We start from the raw sequence: 25875 nt of genomic DNA on the forward strand, positions 1-25875 counted from the left end.
ATGACACCTCACAGGAGTTCTCAAGCAGCTTCACTTCTAAATTCTAATCTAAATCTAAAATCTAAATTCTAATGATACTAAATTCATACACCTGCTCAAATAAACAGGTACTGTCAGGGCATTCCAAATTATTGGAAGTGCAATAATGCAAATTGCATGTGTACTTGTTTTGTTCATAGGAATTGTTTTTTTAAAAATTTGACCATGGTCCCCAACTTTCTCCCATGAGGATCCATACAGAAAGAAAAAAAAAACTTTGCTCCATACCATTTCTGTTTGTGAAGGCACAGTAGGCTCTGCTTGCTGCTTACTTCAATATGTTTTATGTGCATTACACTAGTAACGAATGCAAGCATATTGGCCATCTTCATAGATAATTATACTAACTTGGCATTTGGGGAGTTCATCAAGTGTTTTAATATACAGTTGCATGCAAGAAGGCCCAAATGTTTCATCTCTTTTTAATTTAGTTCAAACTGTTGTCATGAGTTAAAAGGCTAGAATTTTGTCAACTTTAATTAAATAAAAAGTGTCATCATTAAATAAAAATATAAAATAGCAAGCAAAGTGAAAAAGGAAGTCACTCATAGATAATAACAATTTCAGGGTTCTTCTTAAGGTACATCTGAGATGGTATGTTAATCCAGTTGTATTAATGTGATAAATCTGATTTCAGATTAGTATTGTCACTGTTTCCAGAAGGGAAAAAAAGCAGGAAAAAAACTGCCTACAGTTTTTCATATTCATCCTTGGGTTAAAAAAATAATACTAATTACTCTTTATTTTTTTAAGCTGAATACTGGTTTACATGTTAAAATTTATGTCTGAGCCACACAAATATACTATTTCTTCAGTTTCAAAACGCATTGTATTTGGAGATTTCCTGCTTGATCCCATTTAATTCTGCCATCATGCTAACAATTGTGAACCTAGACTGACCTCTCTACTTTGCATAGTAGCCCAGGGAATTTGTACTGTCTATAAACAGTAACTGCCATTCAGTCATGCATGTTGGCAATATCCTTGTGTGCCCACTACTCTTTTTATTATAACTCACCTGAAATGCCTTTATTATGATTTAAGTACTTACTCTGTGACTCATTGTCTCAAGGCAATTATTTGTCAGCTTTAATGTAGGAAAAAAGCATTGCTTGGCTTACGACTTAAAAATTGGTGGACTTCAAAAGGGTAAATATGCAAAATAAATAAATTGTGCTTTATTTGTATTTATCCAAACTATTGGAACTAAAAAGTTGGCAGTTTGTATAAGTATTGAAGTCTAATAAACATGCATTCTTAGCTGAGATAATACACATCATTTACCTTGTTCAGATGTTCAGAGCTTGCTTCAAGTAAAACAAAATGCATAGGATGCTGATGGATGCAGAGAGTTTTCTTTTGATATACATCACATGAATTATAATATACGGGTGATTAAACAAGGGTATGAGTTTTGTTCCTTTTCAGTGCTGCATCACTCTGAAGATTGCCAAAGTATTCTTTGTTTTAGTATATGGTCACAATCTGACAACCAGTAAATTAATTGAGCTATGTTGGCTTCATGTCTTTTATTCAGATTAAAACCAAGTATGAGTCACCTGCCTCATTAACAATGTCATTTCCCTTTTGCTGACTACCTCTGCTGGTCTGACTTCATTGGGATTGCATTGGCACAATGACTTTTTCTACTTACAGGTCCCTAAATGGGCCATAAACAAAGTTTTGTCTTCCATGACTGCTTTAACTATTAACAGACAGTGCTTCCTCAGCATGTTTCAATTCAGAGTAGTTTTCAGGCAACTACTTTAGCCAATTTGGGTGGGAATAACCTGGGGGTGGTTGAAAGCATAGAGTTGTCCGGATATGTTACCTGAAGAAAACTTGCCTATGAATCATCTCAGCAATAATGTTCTCCAGCATCTAGTTACACAATATAAATACAGCAGTATATTGCCTATGTTCCCTACTCTCTATCAGAAAGATGTTACCTAAATATAGAAATTGGTATTTGAGCTAATTGGAACCTCTGTTCACAACTCTGTATTGCATTAGTCTTTTTACAAGATTAGCCTAGACTATCTGCTGTGCCCAGATACTCCATTCTTACTCCATTCTGCTCAGCCCAGCGGCACCCTTTTTACCACAGCTTGCAAGTCAGCCCAGGTGCTGTTTCAGCACCTAGTGCCAACACAATGTCTGCAGCTGTGCTTTGACTTGGCCCTCAGCTGGGAGCCTCTGAATGCCTTGGAACTGACCAAGTTCCCCCAGCTGCCAGTCATCCTCCTGATTTGGGAATTCAGCTGCACATGTGCAATACAAACCTTTACTGAGGTGCTGTATCTCCTCTGTTTATGTGACATTCTCATGCCTTAGTTACCCCCAGTCTTGAAGGAAATCTCGTGATAGAAGCATTGAAGCAGGACTCTATTAGCTTTGTGCAAGAAAAAGTGTTGAAAGTAGAGATTTGCTGCTTCCAGAGGCTTTTAGAAAATAAACGGTTCATTTCTTCTGCTGGAAAGAAGAGGTCTGTTTTTTTTTATTATTATTTCTGGTAGGTATTTTTCTTTATCTTACCTGTCTTTCTGAGGTGTACTAGATGGATAGAACTCTAGCAGACTGGAATTACAAAGACCAAGATGCTTAAACATTTTATGTGTAGATATATATGCATATATAATTTACTTGAAACTTTATAAATTTGGTAGAAAGGATTTCTTTTTAGTGCTGAAGATTTTGGGTGCTCCTGTTCATTTGTGCTTTTTCTTCTTCCTTTCATCTTACTTCTTTATGAACTTCTTCTTTCTCTGTGATTTAAAAGGGGGAGGTGGGGAATCCTAAAAATATCTCTTTGTTTGATAGCTGTTATATTTAAAAGTACTTTCCAACACAGTGCTGTATAGTTGTTGGTTTGGGTTTCGGTATGCACAGGAATTTCCCATAATTAGTCTACAGCATTTTGAGGGCATATTTCCTTTTCCGCTTGTCCTCAAGGCTTATTTGGGAATTTATCTTTAGTTCCTTAAAATACTCACGTCCTGAAGAGTAGGATTGAGATGCTCTCTTTCAGCCAACTTTTTGCTTTCATCCGGATGAAACTGTTTAACGTGAAACATGCTGTGGAATTACCTGACTGGGGGGAGTTTAAGTACAGCTGGTGTCAGATATGCATCTCCTCTTCTCCTCAGTATTTCTGTATTTATTTATATCTGTCTGTTTGCATTTTACCATAAGTAACAGCACTCAGGTTGATAAAATACAACTATCCAGTAGCTGATTAGTGCAGTATTTAAAGAGAAAGTTCAGCTAGTAAATATCTGATGTTCTCAGCAGGAATCAGACAACTGAAATCACTGATAGGAGTTAAGGGAAAAAGTGCAGTTAATAATTTGTAGATATTTACACCTTTGCTGGTTTCTTTCACGGTACAAAAGCATTAGTGAAAGTGACAGAAACGAGTTATGAGCCATTTACTTGGGCTATCTGGGGGGATTTAATCTCACTTGGGTCATGAAGTTGAATTCTCTGGGAATTGGTGTTACTGTGATAGGCTGTATCTGAAGGCCTGGAGCGCAGAGATAAGACTTTAAGTCCAGCTGAAATTAGAAGCAATAGAATTAACTGGATTGTAATGCTGTAAACCTTTTGGTTCAGATCCTGAAATGCCTCTGGATAGTAGTTCAAATCTCTTCCAGACTGAAGTTTAGCTTTGGGACCTATATGCAAGACAAACATTAACAATGTCAAGGACTTCTCTGGAGCATGCACAGTAAAAGGAACCTTACCTGATTCAGCATGCTTTTCACTGTTATGCTGTCTTATGTTTCTCTTAATACAGAGTGGAGGATGAATTGCTTGTTTCAAAAGGCTAATTTTCCATTTTGCTGGCACTTCAGTGTGATTATTTCCTTTAAAGGAAGACTAGGAAAGTGTTTGAAAGGTCATTGCTTTTATAACAAATGAGGCAAGACTGAATGTGGCTGTCATATGCATATCAATTAAACATAACAGGCATCGTTATAATGAAAAACATTAAACAGCTATAGATAAGCTGTTAAGGATTTAAGTGTGTTTTTGTTGTTGTTTTGCTTTGGCTTGCATTTCATTCCCTTACTCAGCTTGAGCCCAGTTCATTTTTTAAAGGAAATGTTTTACAAGAGCATATGAGTGACGACCTACTGACACGCGTATATTTTCCATTAAATGAAGGATTTTTCCTGTGATCGTACCATACCATTAGACAAAAGTGACAATGCACGAGTTGATAGATCATTTCTAAATTACATGAAAGCTGGGAAGTTAATTGCAAACCATGATTGTAGAAGACAACAATTTGTTTCTTTGTGCTTAAAATCAAGTGATTTCCTCTAGAGTAATAGGAAATATAATCTTTAAGTTTGCTAAGAAAAATAAAATGTGAGTTTTGCTTTAAGTATGGAACTGGTGTGGTTTTTGTGCTGTTTGTAGTATACACAGTACTGGTTTAGAGATCTTGATTTTTTTTTTTTTTATTATTATTATTATGTTTGTATTTTAAAATCTGAGTAGAGAAGAAAGCCTTGTTCTGATTTCAATGGAAAGCACACTTATAAAAGGAGCCAGTAGGACTATTTAGTTTGTCACTTCTGTAAATATTTTTGTTTTAAATCAGTGCTATTTTTAACAATATTTCTAATCTTGTATAAAATTGTAGAGTATGCTGAATCTAAAAGTACAAATGTCTTAACAGTTCATAAGAAATATGAAGGAAACAAATGTACTGTGGTTTTAGAAAGCGGTGGACAAAAAAAGTGTAATTCCCAAAGCTGCCCAGTAGGCAGGTGAGAGCTCTGAACAGAAGCCTGTTTTTGTTTTGTTTTGTTTTGTTTTCTTTATTATGTTTTGTTTTACTTTGCTCTTGTTTTCTGTTGTTGTTTAATTTGATTTTTCAAATCCATGTCCAGATCGACTCCTGTTAGAATCTGGGCTGCAGTAAATTGATTACTACTACCTCGTCGCCTTCTCTTTCTATTTGGTAATAGAATTGTGCTCAGGGCTCACGTGACTCTATCTCAAAGCGATGACACCCAATAGGAATTTGTCTGATGTAATGGGTAGACTTTTGCACTAGATAATTAAATGCATCATTATCGTGCTTAAGTATATATCTATAGTCTTTATACTGGTAGAAACAAAGTTCTAGAGAATGTGACATCTCTCATAAGATGAGAGAGGGTGAAGAAATTTATGAAGATGATTATTTGATTTCCTTCTAATAAATGAAGTATTCAGTGTAGTTGAACCTTGATTTTTCATCAGGCACATTCACTGTATAGTATCTGTTATCCATTTTCAGAAGGAGATACTTCCTTTCCCTGCCTGCTGTGTGCACTCAGTAGAGGCGAAGAGATTGCACATGCTTTCTCTTTGCGGAGAGAAGCCATCACCTCAGATTATAATCATCTTGTTTGCAGAGTTGCAGTTTTGAGCTATTGATTGCTCTGCAGGTGTAATATCTGTTCAGACCAGAAGAGACTGAATTGTAAAATAAAGACCATAAAATAACAGTGAAAAACAACTTATACAGAACAACCTAATACAGAAACTGAAGATTAAAGAAATGTTTAAGAACTGAACTAGTGGAACATAATTATAAGCAGCAGAACAGAACTGAATATATTGGCTGGCACACATGTTTGAGGAACTCTTGCAGTTTGTTTAGTAATATATAATGTACTGCATATCTATGTTCTGATTAAAATTAAAATAGTACTAGTTCTAGATCTGTTTCATTATTATGTCTTAATTTCTTATAGTTAAGTCTGGTAATGGTGAGTGAAAAGTAATTATTAAACTAGTTCATATGCACTAAAATGTGAATTGGTCATAATACTAGTTGTAGTGAATCACCTCAATTTCATTTATTGTGGTTTACACTGAGTCGTAGGCAAGGAAAACAATATCATAATGATAGATACTGACAATCTTGCATTATAAAATGCTAACATAATTTAGTAATTTGTTCCCTTTGTGACAAAAGGAAAAGGTACTAGAAGAGATTACAGTAAGAGAAACTATCTTCAGAATAAAATGTAATAAAGTCTGTGGAAATGCAAATGAGTTTGCAATGCAACGCAGAAATACTGAAGAGTAAATTTGTTTCTGAGGGCTTGCTCATTTAAAAAAAAAAAAACAAATAATTAGAATACTTAGAATATAAGCTGAATGCAAGTCCCAACCAACATAGACAGAATGTAGCTGTCATTTCTTCAAAAGTAAAACGTTTTTCACTTATATTGTTAAGAATTCAGTGAAAATCTGAAGTTTAACCTGAAGTTAAATTATATTTTATGTAGTTTGTAGGTTATCTATCCTGAATTATGTATTTTCAGAATATCTTGGTAGCAGTTACATATTATTTTCCTTCATTTATTATTATTATTATTATGTAATATTTACCTTCACATAATATTGACTGGAATGACTGGAACATTACTCATTTTATATTTAAGAATCTCATACTAAGATGTGCAAGAAAACCAGAAATTAAATCTGGAAAAGCACCGATGAGCCTGAAACATGATGCCTACTCACTTGTCTTTTAAAACTCCCAGGTGTCTCTCTCCTCACAATACTGGAATGCGGGAGTCTGATAGTTATCACTGAGTCCTATTCAAGCAGGTCAGCTCCTAGAAATATATGAAGAATTTATAGTGGATACAAAGAAATTAGACATTTCTTTACTTAATGTTTTTCACAGAGACGTTCACAAAGATCTCTTACGTGCAAACAAGATTGAATTCTTGCAAAATTCAAGGGTAGAGGCCCCCTTTACTTTCATATTGAGGCCTCCTCAAGTTCTTCTTTTATCAGAGCAAAAGTTGGCTTCAAGAGCTTCTTTAGCTTGAGTTTATTCACCTCTTGTGATTTAGGTGAACACACAGGGACTGACTGACCTGAACGCCTCCAGGGATGGGACAAATGCCTCAAGGCCAGTCTTGATGTGTTCTTGGGCAGTTTGAACTAGTGGGTAGCAACCCTGCCCACAGCATGGAAGTTGTAACAAGCTGATCTTTGTGGGCCCTTCCAACCTAAGCCATTCTGTGATTTTTCCATCTGTTCTGGTTAAGCTGTGCCAGTGTGTGGAATATAATTCAAGAAGAATTCCAGGATGGAAGAGAAGGAAAAAAAGACCACAGTCTTTAAAGCGTTGCTTTAGGAGTAGCACTTATCTGTTAATCTGATAATAGGTTACAGGAACACCTCAGCATTAGCTGGTGGAGTTATTCAGTGGCTATTTTGCATCAAGTTGAAACCTCCCTATATATGCAATACCATGATATCAATGACAGTGTCCTGAACTTCACTGGTGTGTTGGATTTCTAGAGGTCATGAGTCTTAATTTGGTGGAGTTAGCAAAAGACTTTAATTAACGCTTGTTGGCTTCAAGGAGTTGAGCATAGCAGATCAGATACAGATAAAATGAAGGTAATCTGAAATAGATTCTTAGATTTTGAATTTTCTGCTGTGAGAGGAGATCTTGTACAAGATTTCTTGTAAAAGAATCATACAACAGTTATACAGCAGTTTTATTGTAAAGAGGTGAATATTTGCCTCTTTCTAATTCCTGCTTTTTTTTTGTTGTTTACATGTTGGTCCTTTTCCCTGTTTTTTCTTTATTTCTTCTTAGACTGTCATACTTGTTGCTCACATGGTGTATGCTAAGACATCTGCCTGCCAGCTGAGGTTTATGTCTTAAAAGTGGAATCTGCAATGAAGTTTTTACTTTAATTCTTCAACACAAGTTAAGTGCACAAGCAAAGTGCTTAAATAAGCATATTATTTTCTGTGTGTTAGGATCATGCTTTTTTATCATTATTATTGAACAGTAACATTTTTGCAGTGTAACCATAAATGAATCCTGAATGAAACTGAGTAATTCACCAGATACCGGGTTTTCTGTGTTTCTGAACAATGAAAGATATATTTGCTTATAAATAGCTTAGTGGGTAAGTGAAGTTTACAACTTTATCATCAAGAAAAAAACATAGCAAAGGGGCAATGCCAGGCTTTAACATAATCTGTATTTTGATTTTTTTTTATTTTTTTTAAATGTTGATAACCTATCATCTTTATCAACACACTTATTGATAACAAGTGTTGATAACCTATCATCCAAAGTGTGTGCAAGGAGTTAGAAATACTGTTGTTGAAATTGGTAAGGTTGTGTCTTTCAGAGTTTCTGATGATGTGTAGAATCAAAAATAGGCTGTATAGCAATCTATTTTCTAGAGGTACTGTAGTGTGTAATCTTGATTTTACAGTTTCATATAACTATAGCAACTGAAAAATTTGTTTGAGCACCTTAAGGAAGTTGTCTCTTGCTTGTGGCCTCTCTGTGTTAGACTTGTGTTGATTAATTGAGAAATTTATTCTTAGAATTCATTAGCATTTTTCTGTCTTTTTCTTTTCATGAAATTTTCTGGCATTCTTAGTGCATTGGCACTCCCACATGGAATGAGTACTTTAAAAGTGAACGGATGAGCTAAGGACCCCGCTGGATGTTGTCTATAGTGAAAATGCTCTAGCTTAGCTCTTTGCTAAGAGGCTTTAAATTCCTTCTTGAGGAAAAATATTTGAACTAAAATGATATGATGTGCAATTATCAAATTTGAATCAAATTAATATTGCAGTGTATTAATTAATCTTGTTTTTTTTATTGATCTCTATGATTTTATTCCTTTTGTTTAACTATAGATCAAGTTAATTTGTGTTGCAAACTTCTAACTAGTAGCAGTAGGAAAATTATAATTGTATCTCTTGGTTTTTGTATGGACTTACTTAAGACTTATTACTGGGTATTTTTTTTTTCCTTGTATTTTTTTGTACTAGTTTATGTATTTCCTATGTGGGCAGAGGTTATGGATCTTTGGATTGCAGTGCTGTCCAGATAATCCTAACTAAAACATATGAAGTTATTTAAATATTTCTGTAGAGTGATAGATAAATTTGTGAGATGAAATTGTGTCATTTGATACAGAAGTCAAAAATGAAAAACTCTGACTAAAAAAATACATCTTCTGTCTACCCTGTTCTGAAATACTCTTTTATTGTGGTTTACAGAATCACCAATGCTTTTTCATACTGACTTTCAAAATTCATACTGAATCTCAAATATCTTCTAGAGTCGCTAATGCATGAGTGTCCAGCCTTTTGGACTGAATGAAGAGGAACTGCTGGCTGCATATTTATGTAGGTTGCACCAAAAGTGATATCTATTATTTCCATGGAAACTGCAAGTGAGACAAAGAGTACAGTGACAGCGTTTAATAGAGCAGGTTCTCAGCTACAAAGGTCTATATTTTTAGCACTGTCACCACCATCAGCTATGTTTTATTGCCAGTGATGAAATATAGTCTGCATGCCAGACTCGTAAACATTTGCACCAATGCAGGTAATTCGCTGTCACCACTGCTGAAACACACTGCCCACTGCCTCACTGTGCTCACATCCACTGCTTGATCTCCATGTACATTCAGCAAGCATTGATCAGTGTCAGCAGGTGCCATTTTCTATGCATGGAGGAATTCATTGACACCCCTTTGCTTCGTAGGCGCTTCTCTGTCAGATGCCATTTTGTCAGACTGCCCTCTGCTGCTGTGTTGCACTGTAACAATATTAGTGGGAAGCTTCAGGTTCTACTGCCATACCACCAACATCTGCTTCTGACATTGTGGATCAAATAGCAGGCATTACTTTCAGAGCAGCCCTCTTAAAATATGTATAGTTAATATATAAATAATTATGTATTTTAATCTTTAGAGTTTCTATTAAAAAAAAAAAGGCAGAAAACCATGAAACCAGTGGGATATTTGTCCCTGTTTTTGTGAAATTAAAGTGTCTTTTTCAGTGGCAGAGGTTGCAGTTCTTTAGTGAGCTCTCAGGATGTTTGTCAAATTTTTGATGAAATTTTACTTCTGAACTTCATCCTTGAAAGCAGTTCACAAATGTACATACTGCCAAAAAGCAGTGACATGAGTAAGGTGTGACTGTGAAGTGATGACTATTTCTCTCTGCTAAGAGAAGGCTTATAAAGGTCTGGTGAAGACATATGATCAGATTTTTCAGTGAATATATTAATGGGTTTCAACCCTAACCACCCAGTTTTGAAGAGGCAGAAAGACTTGAGACTACGAGATCCCACATATGCCTCACCACCAATGGCTGACACTCTCTCAGAGCTCTGTGGCTCCTTGGGGCTATTTGAAGCCAGCTGAAGTGCTTCAGCTGGCAACTTGTGGGCAGGTTGCTGAGGTAGCATGGGCTGAGATGGCACTGCCCACCTTTGACCTCAATTAGGCTTCCAGGTTATAAGCAGTGTCAGTGAAGGTGGAAGCAACTTTTTAGAAGTCCACTTCTAAGTGGCTGAAAGGAACTGGGGCTGTTTAGTGGGGAAAAGGAGGCTAAGGGGAGACATTATTACTCTCTTCTAATATCTGAAAGCTTACAGCGAGAACAGGGTTAGTGTCTCGCTCCAATTTATAGGAGGGAGAGGAGGTTCTTTGATATGTATATACCCAGCATGAGATTAAGAAACAACAGCTCAAATGTTGGTCTGACCCCAGTTTATTACAAATCCTAATCAGGGAGATAGGGAAGGGGAGGACAGACGCTATTACCAATTAGAGTGATGGGGAAGAGAAGGCGGATAATAGAAAAGATAGGAAAGAAGCAAGAATTGCATGAAGTGGGGATAGTCACCACCAGGATCCAGCAGTGGTCCCGTTGAACGCTGTTCCGATGGTCCGCAGGAGGAGAGCAGCAGCAGTGTGGCTTGTCTTAGGCAGCAAGAGTAGGCAAGCGACAGAGTAGGTTCAGGAAAAAGTCGCAGAGTAAGTCTGGGAGGAAGCAGCAGGAATCAGGTAGCAGGCCCAGGAGAGTTTGTCAGCATGCAGACATCAGCTCGTGAGGCTTCTGATGGCAGACACCTCTTCTTCTTCATGAGGAATCTGTTGTCAGAAACCTTTCGGGGGAGAGCAGCAGCAGCATGGCTGGCCTTAGGCAGCAGGCAGGTAGAGCACAGAGCAAGTCCAGGGGGGAGAGAGGCAGGATGTGAGGCTTCTCATGTCTGAAACCTTAACTTCATGATTGCAGCTCCCCTTTTTATCTTTCTTCTTCTGCTAGCATGGCATTCCTGGGTGCTTGGGTAAGAGTCATGTGCACTACCCTCTGAGATGGCCATCTTCTTTGAGATAAGCCCACACAAAAGACTACTTCCCAGCCATTAATCTGTGGCTTATCTCTCTCTCACTGCCCCTGGCCTTGTCCATCTATGTCCCTCAGACAAAGGATTTCACAACCCTTGCCCAGGACTTGTCCATCTCAACCCTTGGCCAGGACATGCTTGGACTTGTTCATCAGCAAGCTTTGAGGCAGTGGAATGAATGAATAATCTCTTATAGTTGGTGTCTTCTCACTGCTGACAGGTGACAGGACGAGGGAAATGGCCTCAAGTTGCACCAGGGTAAGTTTAGGTTGGATATCAAGAAAAACTTTTTTAAGGAAGGATGATTAAGTATTGGAATAGGCTCCCCAGGGAGGTGGTTGAGCCACCATCCTTGGATGTGTTTAAAAACTGTTTGGATATGGTGCTCAGGGACCATAGCGGAGGGTTGTTAGACTTAGGATAGTATGATTAGATTGTGGTTAGATTTGATGATCTTCAGGGTCTTTTCCAACCTGAGCTATTTTATGATTCTGCCCACAGACCGCACAGAGTAAACAAAAGGTCGTTGAGGTCAGCCACTCAGAACTGACTCAGCTCTGTACCAACTTGCTCAGGAGACCAGCTCACCTATTGGCAGTCTGCAAGAAAATAAACCTACCATGGTCTCCAATAGATGACGACCTTGATAAAAAGATTGCCAACCCAGACAGAGGGCTTGTCCGGAGATTGTCTGTTCAGGCCTCTGGCTGCAGTGGGTACCTGGGCTTGTTGATGCCAGGGGAGGGCAGCAGGGAGACTGTCTGTTCTCATGTGGAAGGTCTGCTCATCATGGTGGCTGAGCTCGAGGAGGAGGAGAGGCTAAGGAGCAACAGGGCATGTGAGCAGGAGATTGACTGGTGGAATAACTCCATGGTGTGCCAGAGGGACAGCCTTGATTGCAGTAACCATGAGGTGGTGGAATTCAGGATCTCATATGGCTGGAACAGGATGCAAAGCAGAGTCACATCCCTGGACTTTGGTAGCGCCAACTTTGGCCTTTTCAAGCAATTGCTAGAGGAAATCCCATGGGACAGGGTACTTGAAAGAAAAGGGGCCAAGATAGTTGGTTAGCATTCAAGAACTGCTTTTTCCAAGCTCAAGACCAGATCATCCCGGGAGGTAGGAAGTTGAGAAAGGGAGCCAAGAGACCTACATGATTAAACAGAGAACTGCTGAGTAAGCTTATGTGGAAGAGGAAAGTCTACAGATTAAGGAAGGAGGAGCCAGCCACCTGGGAGGAATATAAAGCTATCGTCAGAGGATGTAGGGAAACAAGTAGGAAAGCTAAGGCATCCTTAGAATTAAACCTTGCACGAGGGGTCAAGGGCAACAGAGGGGGCTTCTTCAAATACACAGCAGATAAAATGAACAATAGAGGCAATGCAGGCCCACTAATGAGTGAGGTGCGTGCCCTGATGACAGAAGATACAGAGAAAATAATTACTGAATACCTTCTTTGTGTCAGAGAGTCTGCCTTCTGCAGCCAGGCCTGGGCAGTGCCTGATGTCAAACGCCTTTCAGTCCCAGCCGGGAGAGTTTGATGGGTGACATCCATGTACTGAAGGCAGCTGCCATTTTTGAGGCAGATGAGGTATGAACAAAGTTTTAATTCATATTTAGTTCATTTACACCTTTGTAAGTATGACTTTTAGGGGGAAAGGAAGGGAACATGAATAGCATTTTAGATAGGCTCCAGAAATAGTCTTTGCACTTTCTCATTTCAGCCAAAACCATTCTCCAGTTCTCCAATTAACATTTTTAATATAAAGAGTTGTAGCATGAACAACAGGTGGATTGCCTCTCCAGCTCAGACAAGGTCAGCTCAGTATGGTCCAGAAGAAGCATCTTTGAAGCTTTGACTTCTCATAACGGTAAGCTCCTTTGGCTTGTACTGATTTAGCCTCTAAGAACACTATTGAGAAGTCAGTATGGCAGTGACAGCAACCAAAGTCTGAGGGTCTGATATCTGTGAAATTTTATTTAGCTCCTGCATATATGAGCCTCAGGAGAGTCTGCTGGTGTTGTATCATTACAAAAATTTTATTTAAATTTTATTTTATTTAATTGTTAAAATGTCAACCGCAATAATAGCTATCTAAAGATGTTATATATCTACAAGAATTTTCCTCTGCTCTGTTTTCTTCTTTCAATCTTGATCGAGCATGTAATGCCATCTAGACAAAGGAAGAATCATATATTTTGGCTTTGTAGACTAGGAGTCAGTAGTTTGTCGTACTTAAATAGTGTTATTTTGATTTGTTTAGGAGAATCTGTATCCATTTCTTCTTTCATAAACTTGTATCTCCTTTTCTTCCTAGATTCTCTATATGCCTGTCAGATAACAACCATACTTAATCTTTTAGTTCAATTTCTCAGGTGCAGTTGCACTTGATTTTGTATTATTTTCTCCCCATTTTGGTGGGAAGGGGTTCTTTTGGACATTTCTTTTGTAGTTTTAACAATCAGTTTTATGCCCATATTACGCAGAAACTGGCAACAGCGTGCCTACTTTAAAATACTTCTGATATAGAAATGATTCTGGAGACCTTTATCTCAATGTCTTTCTATGAAGCCTTGTTATTTAGTTGAAATCAGGGAGATTACGCTTACAGTTCATGTCCTAGAACAAACTATGGAACAATAAAAAACAGAACTTAAAAAAAAAAAAAAATTCTTAATGGGCTTTTTTTCAAGCAATGATACCTACAATTAGAAAGGGAAATTAATGATCTATAAAATAATGATATAAATTATTTCACTGCAGTTACCTGCATTTTCACATAGGTATTTTATTCTCTGATCTTTGATTTGAAATGACTAGCATACAGGGAGTCTTCCTAATTACACAACTTCATGTGGCTCAGCAAATTGTCAGCTACTTCATTTCCAATGACTTACGATTATTGACATAAAACTGTCAATTTGCTAAGTTGAGCACTCTGCAAGGAAAATTTCAGCATTAAGATGACAGTATAAATCAAACTAGTAGATTCAATCTTCTGGATGCTTGAAATGTGATTAACTGTACTTTATTATTATTTTTTCATATGAATAAAGCTATGCATGTGCTTTACTGTTCTAATGACCAAAACCAATAATAATGCAGGATGGTTCTCAGTTGCCATGTCTGAGGGGCCAGAATTTCCCCTCCTACTGGAACTGAAAGCAGTTAACAGTAGGGATATCTATGCCAAGTTATGACTGTGGAATGACAAAAGCATTGGTTGTTTTTTGTTGTTTGTTTTTTCAAGTAATCCTTGCATTTTGAGGAATCTTCTCATTTCCTCAAGCTGCTAATGGAAGCTGAGAGGGGGCACCATGCAAGTGTTAACTCCTCATATACTGTCAGTTAGACAGGTTATCGCCAGTATTTTGCAGATGTGCTTGCATGGCTTCCATTAGTTTTAGCCCTTCTTCAGTGGCTATGCTGACTTTAAACCCTCTCAAATACATAGAATTATTTCTTACGTTGCTTTAAAAATCTTTTTGCACTAATACTTGTTCTTTGGTTGGGTCGTTTGCTCAACATTTTCATGATTTATACCTCTCATGTAGGTATTAGCAGGTACAAAGATGTGTTTTAATGATATTCTGCTGCATACTGTTCACTATGGGAGAATATAAAGCAGGAAAAACACAAAGCATTAAGTACGTGGATAGTTTTCAGTCTTTTAAATGATTCAAAGTCTTTGAATCACTAGATTCCACTGCTGACCTCTGTTTCTGAGCTTTATCTTTTTTTTTTTTTTTTTTTATCTTGTTTATTTCTAATTTTGTACACCTTAAAATGTCTGTTCTGGTATATTCTTGCATAGCTTTTCTCTGTGATTATGCTCAAGAAGGGCAGTCAGTTTAATCTTGCAATCAGAAGGCTTTGTCCTTCTCACAGCATGTTCTTGATTAATGTAAACTAATAATTACATGCACTAGAGCATGCAGAATTGTAACAACATAAGTGATTGACTGGCCTGCAGTTTGACAGACTTCTCTAAGACTTGAGAAAGAGCAACAAAAAAAATTACATTTCAAAGTGCTTATCTCACCAAAATTCCTAATTTTATTTTGGCTCAATTATAGCAATGAAGCTTAGTAGTGCTGTCATTGAAGAAACATTAGCACTCATAGTTCCGTGTTTTTCAAGGACATATGTCTTTTTTCTGGTTTCTGAATGTGGGAAATAAAAATTCTCAAACACACTTAATCTTTTAAATACATTGCATTCTCACTAGTAATAAAATATGGTCATCAAGAGTGCCAAGCACATATCTGGGAAAGGAGAATTGCTGTTATTACAAATGTGGAAAGTAAAGCATGGATGGAGGTCGTGGTGGTGTGTGTGTGTGTGTGTGTGTGTGTGTGTGCGTGCGTGTATACGTATATAATTTCTTTTGAGATACATATATATTTGTTGTTGTTCTTCATACTTCTCGCAATGAGATACAAAACCAAGATATTTTGTGTGCGCCTTTTGGACTTTTGCTGTTGGATCAACTTATCCCTCAAGAACTTGACCTCTTGTTTGAGCGAAGATGAAATACTGTTGTGTTAAGGCTAAGTCTGGGTAATTTTTTCAGAAGAGTTAAATACCATCTGAATCTGACTTTCTTTTAGGTTGTATGCTTTTTGCTGCACTTAATGAAAAGAAGTGGATATTGACCTCTTACTTTCTGAAACAAACTAGGAAGTTGTAAGCTACAGTGAATGAACAGCTGAACAGTTGCTGATCGTGTGGTACTATGATACTAGTTCACTGTGCATATGCTTTTAATGTGCCTTAAGTGAAAGAGGACACGTTTTCATTTCAAAGAGCTGGTTTATGTGAAAACTACTCATGTGAATGAAAAATGTCTAAAGGAAATGATTGAAGCATGTGAGAGGACTAAGTTCATGCCATGCAGTGTAGTGCCCTAGCTTTCCCTTGTAGATGAGACCTCAGGAAGGTAACCAAGAAACTTGAGTAATATTATTGTTTATATATATATATATATATATATATTATATATATATATATATATATATATAGTAAATAAAAAGATATAGCCATATTAAACATATTTGGAGTTGATCTCATGCTAGTTGTAGTTATTGAAGTCTAACAAGAGTGAATATTATGTGAATCCTGTTCTGGTTTATTTAATGATATTTTCTTGATTGTATTTTGCAAATCAGCTGCTGCACTTGCAAATACTAGGAGTCTGTGGCATAATCGCTTCTTAGGGGTTTTTTCTGATTATTGGCCTGGTCCTGCAAACTATTGAATACTTGGGAACCTTTCTATTGCAGTAATTCTAGTGAAGTTAAAGGACTAAAAAGTGTAAAAAATTTGGCTTGAAATATTTTTTACTTATGGAATCAGCATAATCAGAGCCATAGCCAGTAAAATTTGCAGAACTGCTTTTGCTCATGAAACTCTTAAATAACCTTACTGTGTAGCAATTGTGGGAGTCTGGTGTGTGTACTGGCATAGCACTGCTGACTTTGGAAGTCTTAATATCATGCAGGCAAAAGCAGAATTGATGATTAATAAGGAATGATGTAACAGGAAGGTTTACTGTTGATACTATTAAGAGGACTAGAAAAATTGTGGGTGTTAGGATGTTTGTTTAAAATAAATAAATAAATAAATTGTAAAGCACTGTTTCTTTTTACTACTTGCCATTCTTTCACGCACCCCTCCAGAACGTAAATTACATGAGGATTATCCAAAGATATGAAATAAAAATACTTGAATCATATTTTTCCAGTTTAGAGGAATTAATAAATGCAAGCAAACAAATGGGACTATGAAAGAATAAAGGTAGATTTTAAGGAATTACCTTGTTAGTCTGGCTTGTGTTTGACAAGTCCGCAAGTAGCACAGCATCTTTATGGAATACAATATGTCCTTGAAAAATATAAGACACCCATTAGCAGCCACTTGACCAGATGATGATAGTGTGTCTAACATGCTCACTAAACCAAAAGCTTAGAAGTGTATGAAAAAAATAATAATGGAATATTTAAATTGCTTCAATGTAAACTAGGTAAGCATCGAGTCAGACTGTGATCCAAACATTAAGCTTTTAGGTGCTGTCAGAGTGTCTTACGGAAAAGCAGTTGAAATAACCTACAAGGGAAGATCATGTAGCATACTTCATTTGTAGTATTAAGACCATGTGTCCTTTAACAGTGATTATGATATATTTATGTTTAGCATCATCCAGCTGTATGAGAAAGCCATGTATATCGTGCTTAATTTCAAAAAAGAGAAGTGGCAGATAATTAAGGGTACTTCTTTAGAAAAAGTCAGCTGAAAAGAGTTAAATTTTCCAGGAGATGTGGAAATTATAATAGATTCAAAAATTAGTTGAACAGAAATTTAAGGAGGACTGAATGGAAGCTACAAGGACTAAACTGTGGGGAGAGAAAAAGAAAAAGGAAGGAAGGCTATTACAATCAAGGGGCTTTTTCTCAGAAAGTATTAGAAATAATTGGATTAAAAAAAGTGGTTCAGGTGACTTAAATATTTTAGTGCAGTTATGCAAGTAAATAAAAAGGTTTTAACTTGCAAACAGCAGAAAAACTGTCAAGTTCTTTTAATGTATAACAAAAAGCAGATTTAGTTTGTTCATCTATTTATGGGAATATACAAGAGAATGAAAATATACATGGCACATACATGGAGGAATGGAGAAAGTGTCCATTAGAAAGCCCTCTGTGGGTTTGGCACAGGAACTGTTGTTGGAAGGACAGTTACTGGGGCTAATGGAAGGAACAAACATAGAGTTAAACAGTGCTCAAGAGTTCCAAAAGATTCAATATGAAATAGCAAAACTTGGAACGGAGTTTAAAATCTCTTTCACAAAATCCTTCTGGTGTCGTAAGATGAGTAAGTGCATGATGTAGCTGATGCTTAAAAGAATGGAGAAAAGTTTCAGGACAAATCCAGGAAGTCGGAACTAGTAAGTCTGAAACCTGGATTGAATGATGTAGAAGAAAATATTCTAACGTGGAGAATCTGTGAATACGTAAGTGAGTGGTATCAAGGATAACTTGGGCCTTTTTTTAAGGTGTGGTCATGACTCTACAGCATTCCTCTTAAGAGTTCTCTGGAAAAGAACAACTGTGTGAATGAGACATTACAGTTATTATAAGGTACTTGGATTTCCAAAAGATATTGATATAATTTTCTAATTATGGCTTTAAGGAGACTAAACTGTCATATGAGACTTTTGCATGGACAGGCAATTTACTGAATGGAAAGAAAGGAGAGCTTAAGTGACCAGTCTTCATAGGGGAAGTTAGATGAACAATGGCGTTCCTCAATACAAACAAATACACCTTTTCATGCAAACCACACCATGAATCATATAGAACAGTGATGAAGCTTTTCCATGATAAATACTTCAGTAGAATACAAAATGATGACTGATTGAAGAAATGCAAAATGAAGATCTTAGGATACTCAATTAGTAAAGTAGCAGAAAGTATTAAATGCTTGTTAATATTAAGTGATATGCACTGCTAAAATAAACACAGATTGTATATATACATCGTAGATTTTGAGAACTTAAAATTCAGGAGCGATATCTAGGAGGTATGACAGATAATTCTGTCTAACTGCTACCTGAGTGCTTAGTACAGATCAGCAAAGTCAATCACAGTTTAGTAATTTTTAGGAAAGAAATAAAGAATGCATTCAGAAACTTCATCTTTCCGTTTGCCACTCGAGGACATAAGTAGATTTTGAATACTGCATGGCATTTTGGTCCCAAATGCTCTTGAGATTTAAGAGTATTAAATATTTTATTGATATTTTATTAGTTGCTCTTTTCCATATATGAAGGTATATTTATGCTCCATATCTACTTGCCTGGCCAATTTTTATTGTCTACAGATTAAATGTTAACTGATGTGAGATTTAATATTAAAATAAATGCTGTTAGTGTTAATTTTTGAAATCTCTTATATGGTGGTATTTTTATGAATGCTTTTATATATGTCTTTGTATATGCATTCCTATTTGATGTATCTTCGTGTTAACTATAATATTTTGCAGATGCTAATAGTAATATTTAATTCTTTATTATTTTCTAGTGTACTTAGTGATGAACAGTTACTTAAACAGGAAAATAGAGAAAAGCTACTTAACGTGTTTTTTGTTATGCTCTGGTATTTCTAACTGTGCATTCCATATCCAACCTTTGTGTCCTTCTTTTTCTCCTTTTTGCTTTCAGTAAACTATGGGCCAACCTTTGTAGCTTTTAAATGATTTTTTCACAGTTTTAAGCTGAGAAGACGCCTCCTGTTTGACTCCTGCTCACAGTGTTGAATGCAGAATGGAGGGGCTGTGTATGATAATGGCTGAACTTTACTCACGAATATTGTCATCTGATTGTATTATTCCAACATTAAATTAATAGAACTCTCTAAAAAAAAAAAAATCTTAAAAGGAATGGAGTCAGGGAAAGAGGCAACGAAACCAATTTTTATATGTTTATTTGTTAAGTATATAAAAACCCTCCTATGTTTTGTTTTTCTCTGAAGGGCCCATCTTGCTGGGATGACGTGCTGATTCCAAACAGAATAACAGGTGTTTGCCAGTCCCCAAAGTGCAGTGGAAACGTAGCGGTAAGATAGTCACATTTTCCCCAACTACTTTGGCACTTATGAGAATAATAATTTGTAGTAATTCTACCTTTATTAGAATTGTGGAAGTTCGTGTAAATTGGTATGTAGAGTGTGCTTTAGATGAGGTGTGGCATTGGATAACATCTTCAGTTTTTAGCAAGAAGATGAACTTCATCAGTTGCTGCTTGGGATGAAGGAGGAAGTTGTTTTATGTGTTTATTGCTTTTGGGGGAGCTCTTAAATACTCAAGTATGCCTACTTTAAATGCAGAATTTAATGCTCTTAAAGTATTTACGCTGATGCTTACTTCATTATTTTGGAAATACGTTAATGCTCTCAAAGGTTCAAATTGGTGTCATCTTATAAATCAGATTTTTCATATTAGAGATTTTCAAACGTTTTAGCAGAAGCTGATTCTTCACGCTGCTGGTTACTTTACCTGTTCTGCCAGATCTTCATCTTTGCTTATTCAGTTTGTTTCTTGGAGTGACATCAATGAAAAGCCTGAGTAAGAAAGAGTGTAGGCATCTCAAATGCTTAAAATAGAAAAAGGGAAATAAAGTTTCCCTTTAAATACATATATTTGGATATTTTTGATTTTTAGATATGGTTCAACAGTATTTAATACTAAAGAGCTCTTAGAAGCACTTTGTTTTCAGGAAGAAACTTCACTTGATGTGCTATTTCTGAATGCTGCTTTCAAATACAAACACACAACTTTGTACTTTTGAAAGGATTCTGTTCCTTGAAGCTTTTCCATACTGGGACATCATGGATACATCTCTCTAGAGGCGCTCACTGTTTCTGGTGTAGTCTTCTCTCTGTCTTCCCTTTCTCAGACCAGTAAATAAATGAATGTTTTACTGATATGTGAGAGTTGAAATTTGTTAGCAAAAACCACTTATGAAGAAGTTACATCATCTGAGCCCCGGGCTCATTCTTCTGCTGAACCTGAGAGTTATCAGGAAACTCGTTGGAAAATGGTGAAATCTTGTTTTGTAGGTGAACAGCCATTTTTTCCATCACATGGGAATATAATTCTACCTTTTGGTGTCACAAAAAGCTGAAGTATTGGTTTCACATGTCATTAGGGCCCTTTTTCTGAGCTGAGAGGCAGGGTCACCTCCCTCACCCTACTGGCCATGCTTCTTTTGATGCAGCCTGCTGGGCTGCAGGGGCACTGTGTTTCTTTTCTATTTTGTGTCAGCATTATATGCTTTGAATGTTGCTATTGAGATTCTCATAGCTTTCTAAACATTTTGTCCACTTTCAACATTTTCTGCATGTGATTATGGAGAATTTTAAAGGGAGTGAAATCCATAATGTTGCAAACCATCTGAGTTGCTGCCAGTAAAATATTTAGTGTAAGGGTTCTTTTTTTTTCTTTCTGGAATTTGTGCTAGAAAGTCTGTGTTTGGGAAAGGTTAGAGCATTAATAAGGCCATGGCCTTTGTAATGCCCATGGGAAACATCTGTACAGAGTGGGTGAGGTCTGGTGTTCTGTACCAACTATAATAATCTTGTAAAGTTGCTAAGTAAGAGCTACATCTTTGTTGGTAGGGCTGGCTGGGCTCATTGAGAGAGCTTTAAACTAGTTATGAAGATGGATGTGGTTAAAACCAGGTCCACTGGAGTTGAGCCCAGAGGAATGATGGCAAGAGTGGGGGTGACACAAGGGCCGTAGGTATAGTGCATCTTCACCAATGCATGCAACACACATGATGTGCCACAAACAGTAGGAGCCAGAAGTGACGGTGCAGTGGGCAAACTGTGACTTAGTTGCCATGGAAACACAGTTGGGATTGCTCCCATGACTGGAGTGCTGCAGTAGATGGCTATAAGCTCTTCAGAAGGGATAGTCTAGAAAAGAGGGATGGTGGCATGGCTTCTACGTTAGTGTTTTGATGTTGTTAAGCTCGGGGCTGGGAATGTTAAGGTTAAATCTCTATGGGTAAGGATCAGGGGAAGGACCAGAAAGGCAGACATCCTGGTGGAAGTATTTTATAAATCACCTAAACCAGAATGAAGAGACAGATGAGGCGTTATATGGCTGCATGATCACCAGTCCTTGTTCTCATGGGGGATTTCAGCTTTACTGATATATACTGGAAATACTGCGCAGAAGAATGAGTCTAAGGGGCTTCTGTAGTGTGTGGAAGATCACTTCCATTGAGACAGAGTGATACATAATGTCATTCATATGTGTATAGTCAATGGATATACAGATGGTATATATATATATATATATCCAGGAGCTTGGCTAATATAATTTATATTGGAGTAATGAGAGAAAGTCACTCACCCTGTTCTGAGCTCACGAGATGAACTCCAATGGAGCGGATCTCCAGAGAGATCCTTCCCCACTGGCAGTCAGCTCTTAAATGGGTCTAGGAGAAGTGCAGCCAGGCTCCACCCCTTCCTGCAGCACAGGTGATTTGCCTTCACCTGTGCTCCCATGGCTGACTCATTGCTTGCCTCAGGTGATCAATCAGAGGTTCAGGCTGTGATTCAGCAGCCCCATACAATATGTCATCAGTGCTAACTAAGGAAGTGATGCAGTGTGCTTGTTTGTGTTGATACCAGTGAATTTATTAAAAGATTCAACAAGAATGTTTCCTGTACATCTTCTGTTCCTCTAATTATTCTTCAAAAGCCTCAGTCCTTTCTAATTACTGCCACCGTGTACAGAGTCCTGTAAATATGGCTCTGGTTTCTTCTTCCTTTATGTATAGCTCTTCTTTGTTAAGCTGCAACTGTATTTTTGCCTGTTCTAAAAATGGATATTATGTGGTCTTTATCTCTACTGAGCAAGCTTTTGGTGTGGGTTCTTCAGTAACTTGTTCATTTCATTATTTTTCTCTTCCCCAGACTTTTTGCTTTCTTTAGAGATTGTGAGCAATTACTTTTTATTCCAGAAAATTAATAACTATTTTGTATATCAAAGGGCTAAGTGATGATCAATGCAGTACCAGTTTGGAAAGTACAATTTGATTAATCAGTGTGGGAAATAATATTTTGAAACATATCAGTTAAATCCATCTAACATCAATTTTAGTGTGTTAGTCTCTTAATCAAAATGTCAATTCTATATAAAATGCCACAGAGAAACCTGTGTAGATAATTTATTTCATTATACTTGTAATCATGTAAAAATATCAGGTTATTCCGATGGTATCTAGTTACCATAAGTCATTGTTGGTTGACATTAATTACACATTCTTCCTTTGTTTATCAAGTGCCATATGTATCTAGGGCTGATGTCAAACTTACATGCCTATAATTACCTAGTTTGCCTCATATAATACTGCCCTAGATTATGACTTTATATGCTTTTGTAAAATTGTCTTGATAAAACAATCTCTAAAGGTTGTTCTGTTTTATTTCACCACCAGTGTGTTCTGTAAGGCAGTGTGTGCATGAAAAGGAGGGGGAAAAGTTACAACAAAGAAAATAGCAGAGACTTCAGAGTAACCTACAAAAGTATTGTAATTAAGTTACAGTATTTTTTTGTGTGCGTTTGAGGTCTTTAAACAAATGTCCTTAACACCAATTAAAGGTGAAAGTACTCATTTTGGACAAGTGAATGGTGAAGAAACAAGACATTTGACTTTTTTAGTATTTGAAGGTATACTTTGTGTTTTTGAGTTCTTTGCATTGTAGTTGCATAGTATTTTAAGTCTTTTTTCTTAACTTTCCTGTTTCATATTTGGAAACTATAATTAGATCATTGTTTCATAGATATTCTCAGAGTAACCTTATTCTGGAGTCAGTTTTTGTTTATTAAAAGAAAAAAATCTGTTACTTCACTTCTTACAGCAGAAAAATCAATGATTAGTAAAAAGAAAAAAATGAATTATAAAATAAGTTCTGTATTAAGACAGAAAAACTGATTTATCTTGGAGAGAAAGTTTATGGTGATTTTTACTATTAAGATCTATCCTTGTTGTTTTTGTTTTGGTTCTTGTTGTAGGGTTTGTTTGTTTGTTTTAATAAAATATGCACTCTTTTCCAGTGTAGAAATACAGCATTTTCACATTGTATTTTGGACATGTTTTATGGCCCACTATTAGCAAATATACCAAACGTGCTTTAGATCATTTAGTTACATATTGCACAGGTTACTTTTTTGATGAAGTATTTTTTAAGATATATTTTTTGACCAATCCATAATTTTTGAGTCTATAAAAAATGTAAAACAAATCAAGCTGAGTCCTTGGATCTAATCTTCAGTTTTCTCGTATCACCAACACAGTAATAAGAGTTCCTGATCATTTTTGTCAACTGAAATTGCATAGACATTTTGGAAAACACAGAGGAATTTGTACAGTTATATTCTGCATTGGATGGTTTTGGGAAGTTTACATCTCCTGTATTGTCATCACCACTTCTATTTACATGCAAGGAAACGTTACAGTTTTGTAAAAGATCAAATAAAATATTTTGAAGATTACAATGCCTTCTTCAAACAAATTCTCTGCCCTTTGATGTTCTTCTTAAGTGGTTAACACTGCTTCCGAAAGAAAAAAGAAATCCTTTGTTGCTCGTTATTTTTTGCATCTGTCTTTCAATTCCAGAAGGCCTGATTTGAAAACATGGACATTAATCACGCTTTCAGAGCTTTTTTTTTTTTTTTCTGGTGTCTTACTTTGTCTTCTGTGAACAATTACTTTGCATCATTCCCAACTACCAGGTTTTGCTTTGAAATTGCATTTACAAAGTAAGCAGTTCTTTTGAGCACAACTTCACAGCTCCTTCAATGATAGTTCTTCAAGACTTTTCAGATAGCGTCAGTGCCTCAGCATTTGAGATGCATTTTCAGTTGAGCTGAGGATCTGTCCTGTTAGAGGAATCATTAAAAGTTTTTTGTAAGACTCATAGCTCTGATTAACACATTTTCAGCTTTTCTTTTGTGACGCTCTTAGATTTTCTGAAAGAGCACTTAAATGATCTTTTGTAAGATACTTATATATTCTGCAAGGTAGTCAATGTCCCAGTGCCACGTTAAGGAATATGAGCAGATCATAGTTTTGATGCAGCAAAATCCTGTATCACTCTCAGTCCGTCTAGTTTCCTTGATTATTCTGAAAGAGATTGATGGTATCAGCAAGCCAAAGAGAAGTGAAAGTTCACCTTTAAAGTTTCTGAGATTCTATCTCTTTTAGGAAGTCTGAGAAGCATGTTGATGATGCTTTGCAGTGAGGAACAACTTTGTATCCATTCTGTATTAGCTGTCATAAAGACTTAACAACAATAACATTGCACTGCTGTGCCAGGTTTGTAATGTTCCGTACTTTGGCCTGGTAATGTTGTCTTCCAGTTGTTCCAATGTTCAGAACAACCACTATTGCACAGTTAGACTGTGGAACTCTAATCACAATGCATTGTGAGAGTTAAGAGTGTTTAAAAAGTGAGGAATTAATGGCCAAGAAATCCATTGCTTACTAATAAATGCAAGGATACCATTTCCGTTACAGGAAGTCTGAGCTGTAAGTTACAGAGTTGCTGGAGGCTGGAGCATACTCTAGCCAAATACCATGTTAGGTTTGTCCTGTGTGTGTGTTTGGGGGGGGAGGGATGGGTTTGGGAGGCTGTTATATATTTTTTTTTTTTGTTGGTGAGTGTTTTTGTTTTTAAACTTACGCACAGATTCTAGACACCTACTGCTAACTTGCTATTAGAGTCAAGACATGGGGTTAAATGGACTGGTGTATGATCTATGTGGTCATTTCTCAAATACCCAGATGTTACCAGAGCAGGTGGCTTGAAGAAGTTAGATATATTAGTAGACTGAGATTAAAAGGTTAAATGTGACAAAGTACTCATCAAAAAATCTATATACATGCTCAAATTGTTCAGTTTATGCAGAGGGTTGGTACACACACAGAGAGATTTAGTTACAGCTTGCTAAATATAATAGGGAAGCACCCTCCAAATTCAGTATATTATATTCTTATACCTGAGAGGAATGTGGGAGGATATGTGACTCCCACTAGCACATCTTATTGCCATAACACAATCCTGAG

General features: G+C 36.6%; 1 protein-coding gene across 1 annotated transcript in view; it reads left to right on the forward strand.

Annotated features, from left to right (window-relative positions):
- Positions 1–25875, forward strand: part of PRKN (parkin RBR E3 ubiquitin protein ligase) — a 681807-nt gene that overhangs the window by 292436 nt on the left and 363496 nt on the right. Inside the window, exon 5 of the mRNA XM_085216933.1 lies at positions 19769–19852. Coding sequence (XP_085073059.1) covers positions 19769–19852 — 84 coding nt within the window. The remainder of the gene's footprint in view (positions 1–19768; positions 19853–25875) is intronic.

This window comes from Meleagris gallopavo, chromosome 2 (assembly GCF_905368555.1).
Source record: "Meleagris gallopavo chromosome 2, MGAL_WU_HG_1.1, whole genome shotgun sequence".
Classification (NCBI taxonomy): Eukaryota; Metazoa; Chordata; class Aves; order Galliformes; family Phasianidae; genus Meleagris; species Meleagris gallopavo.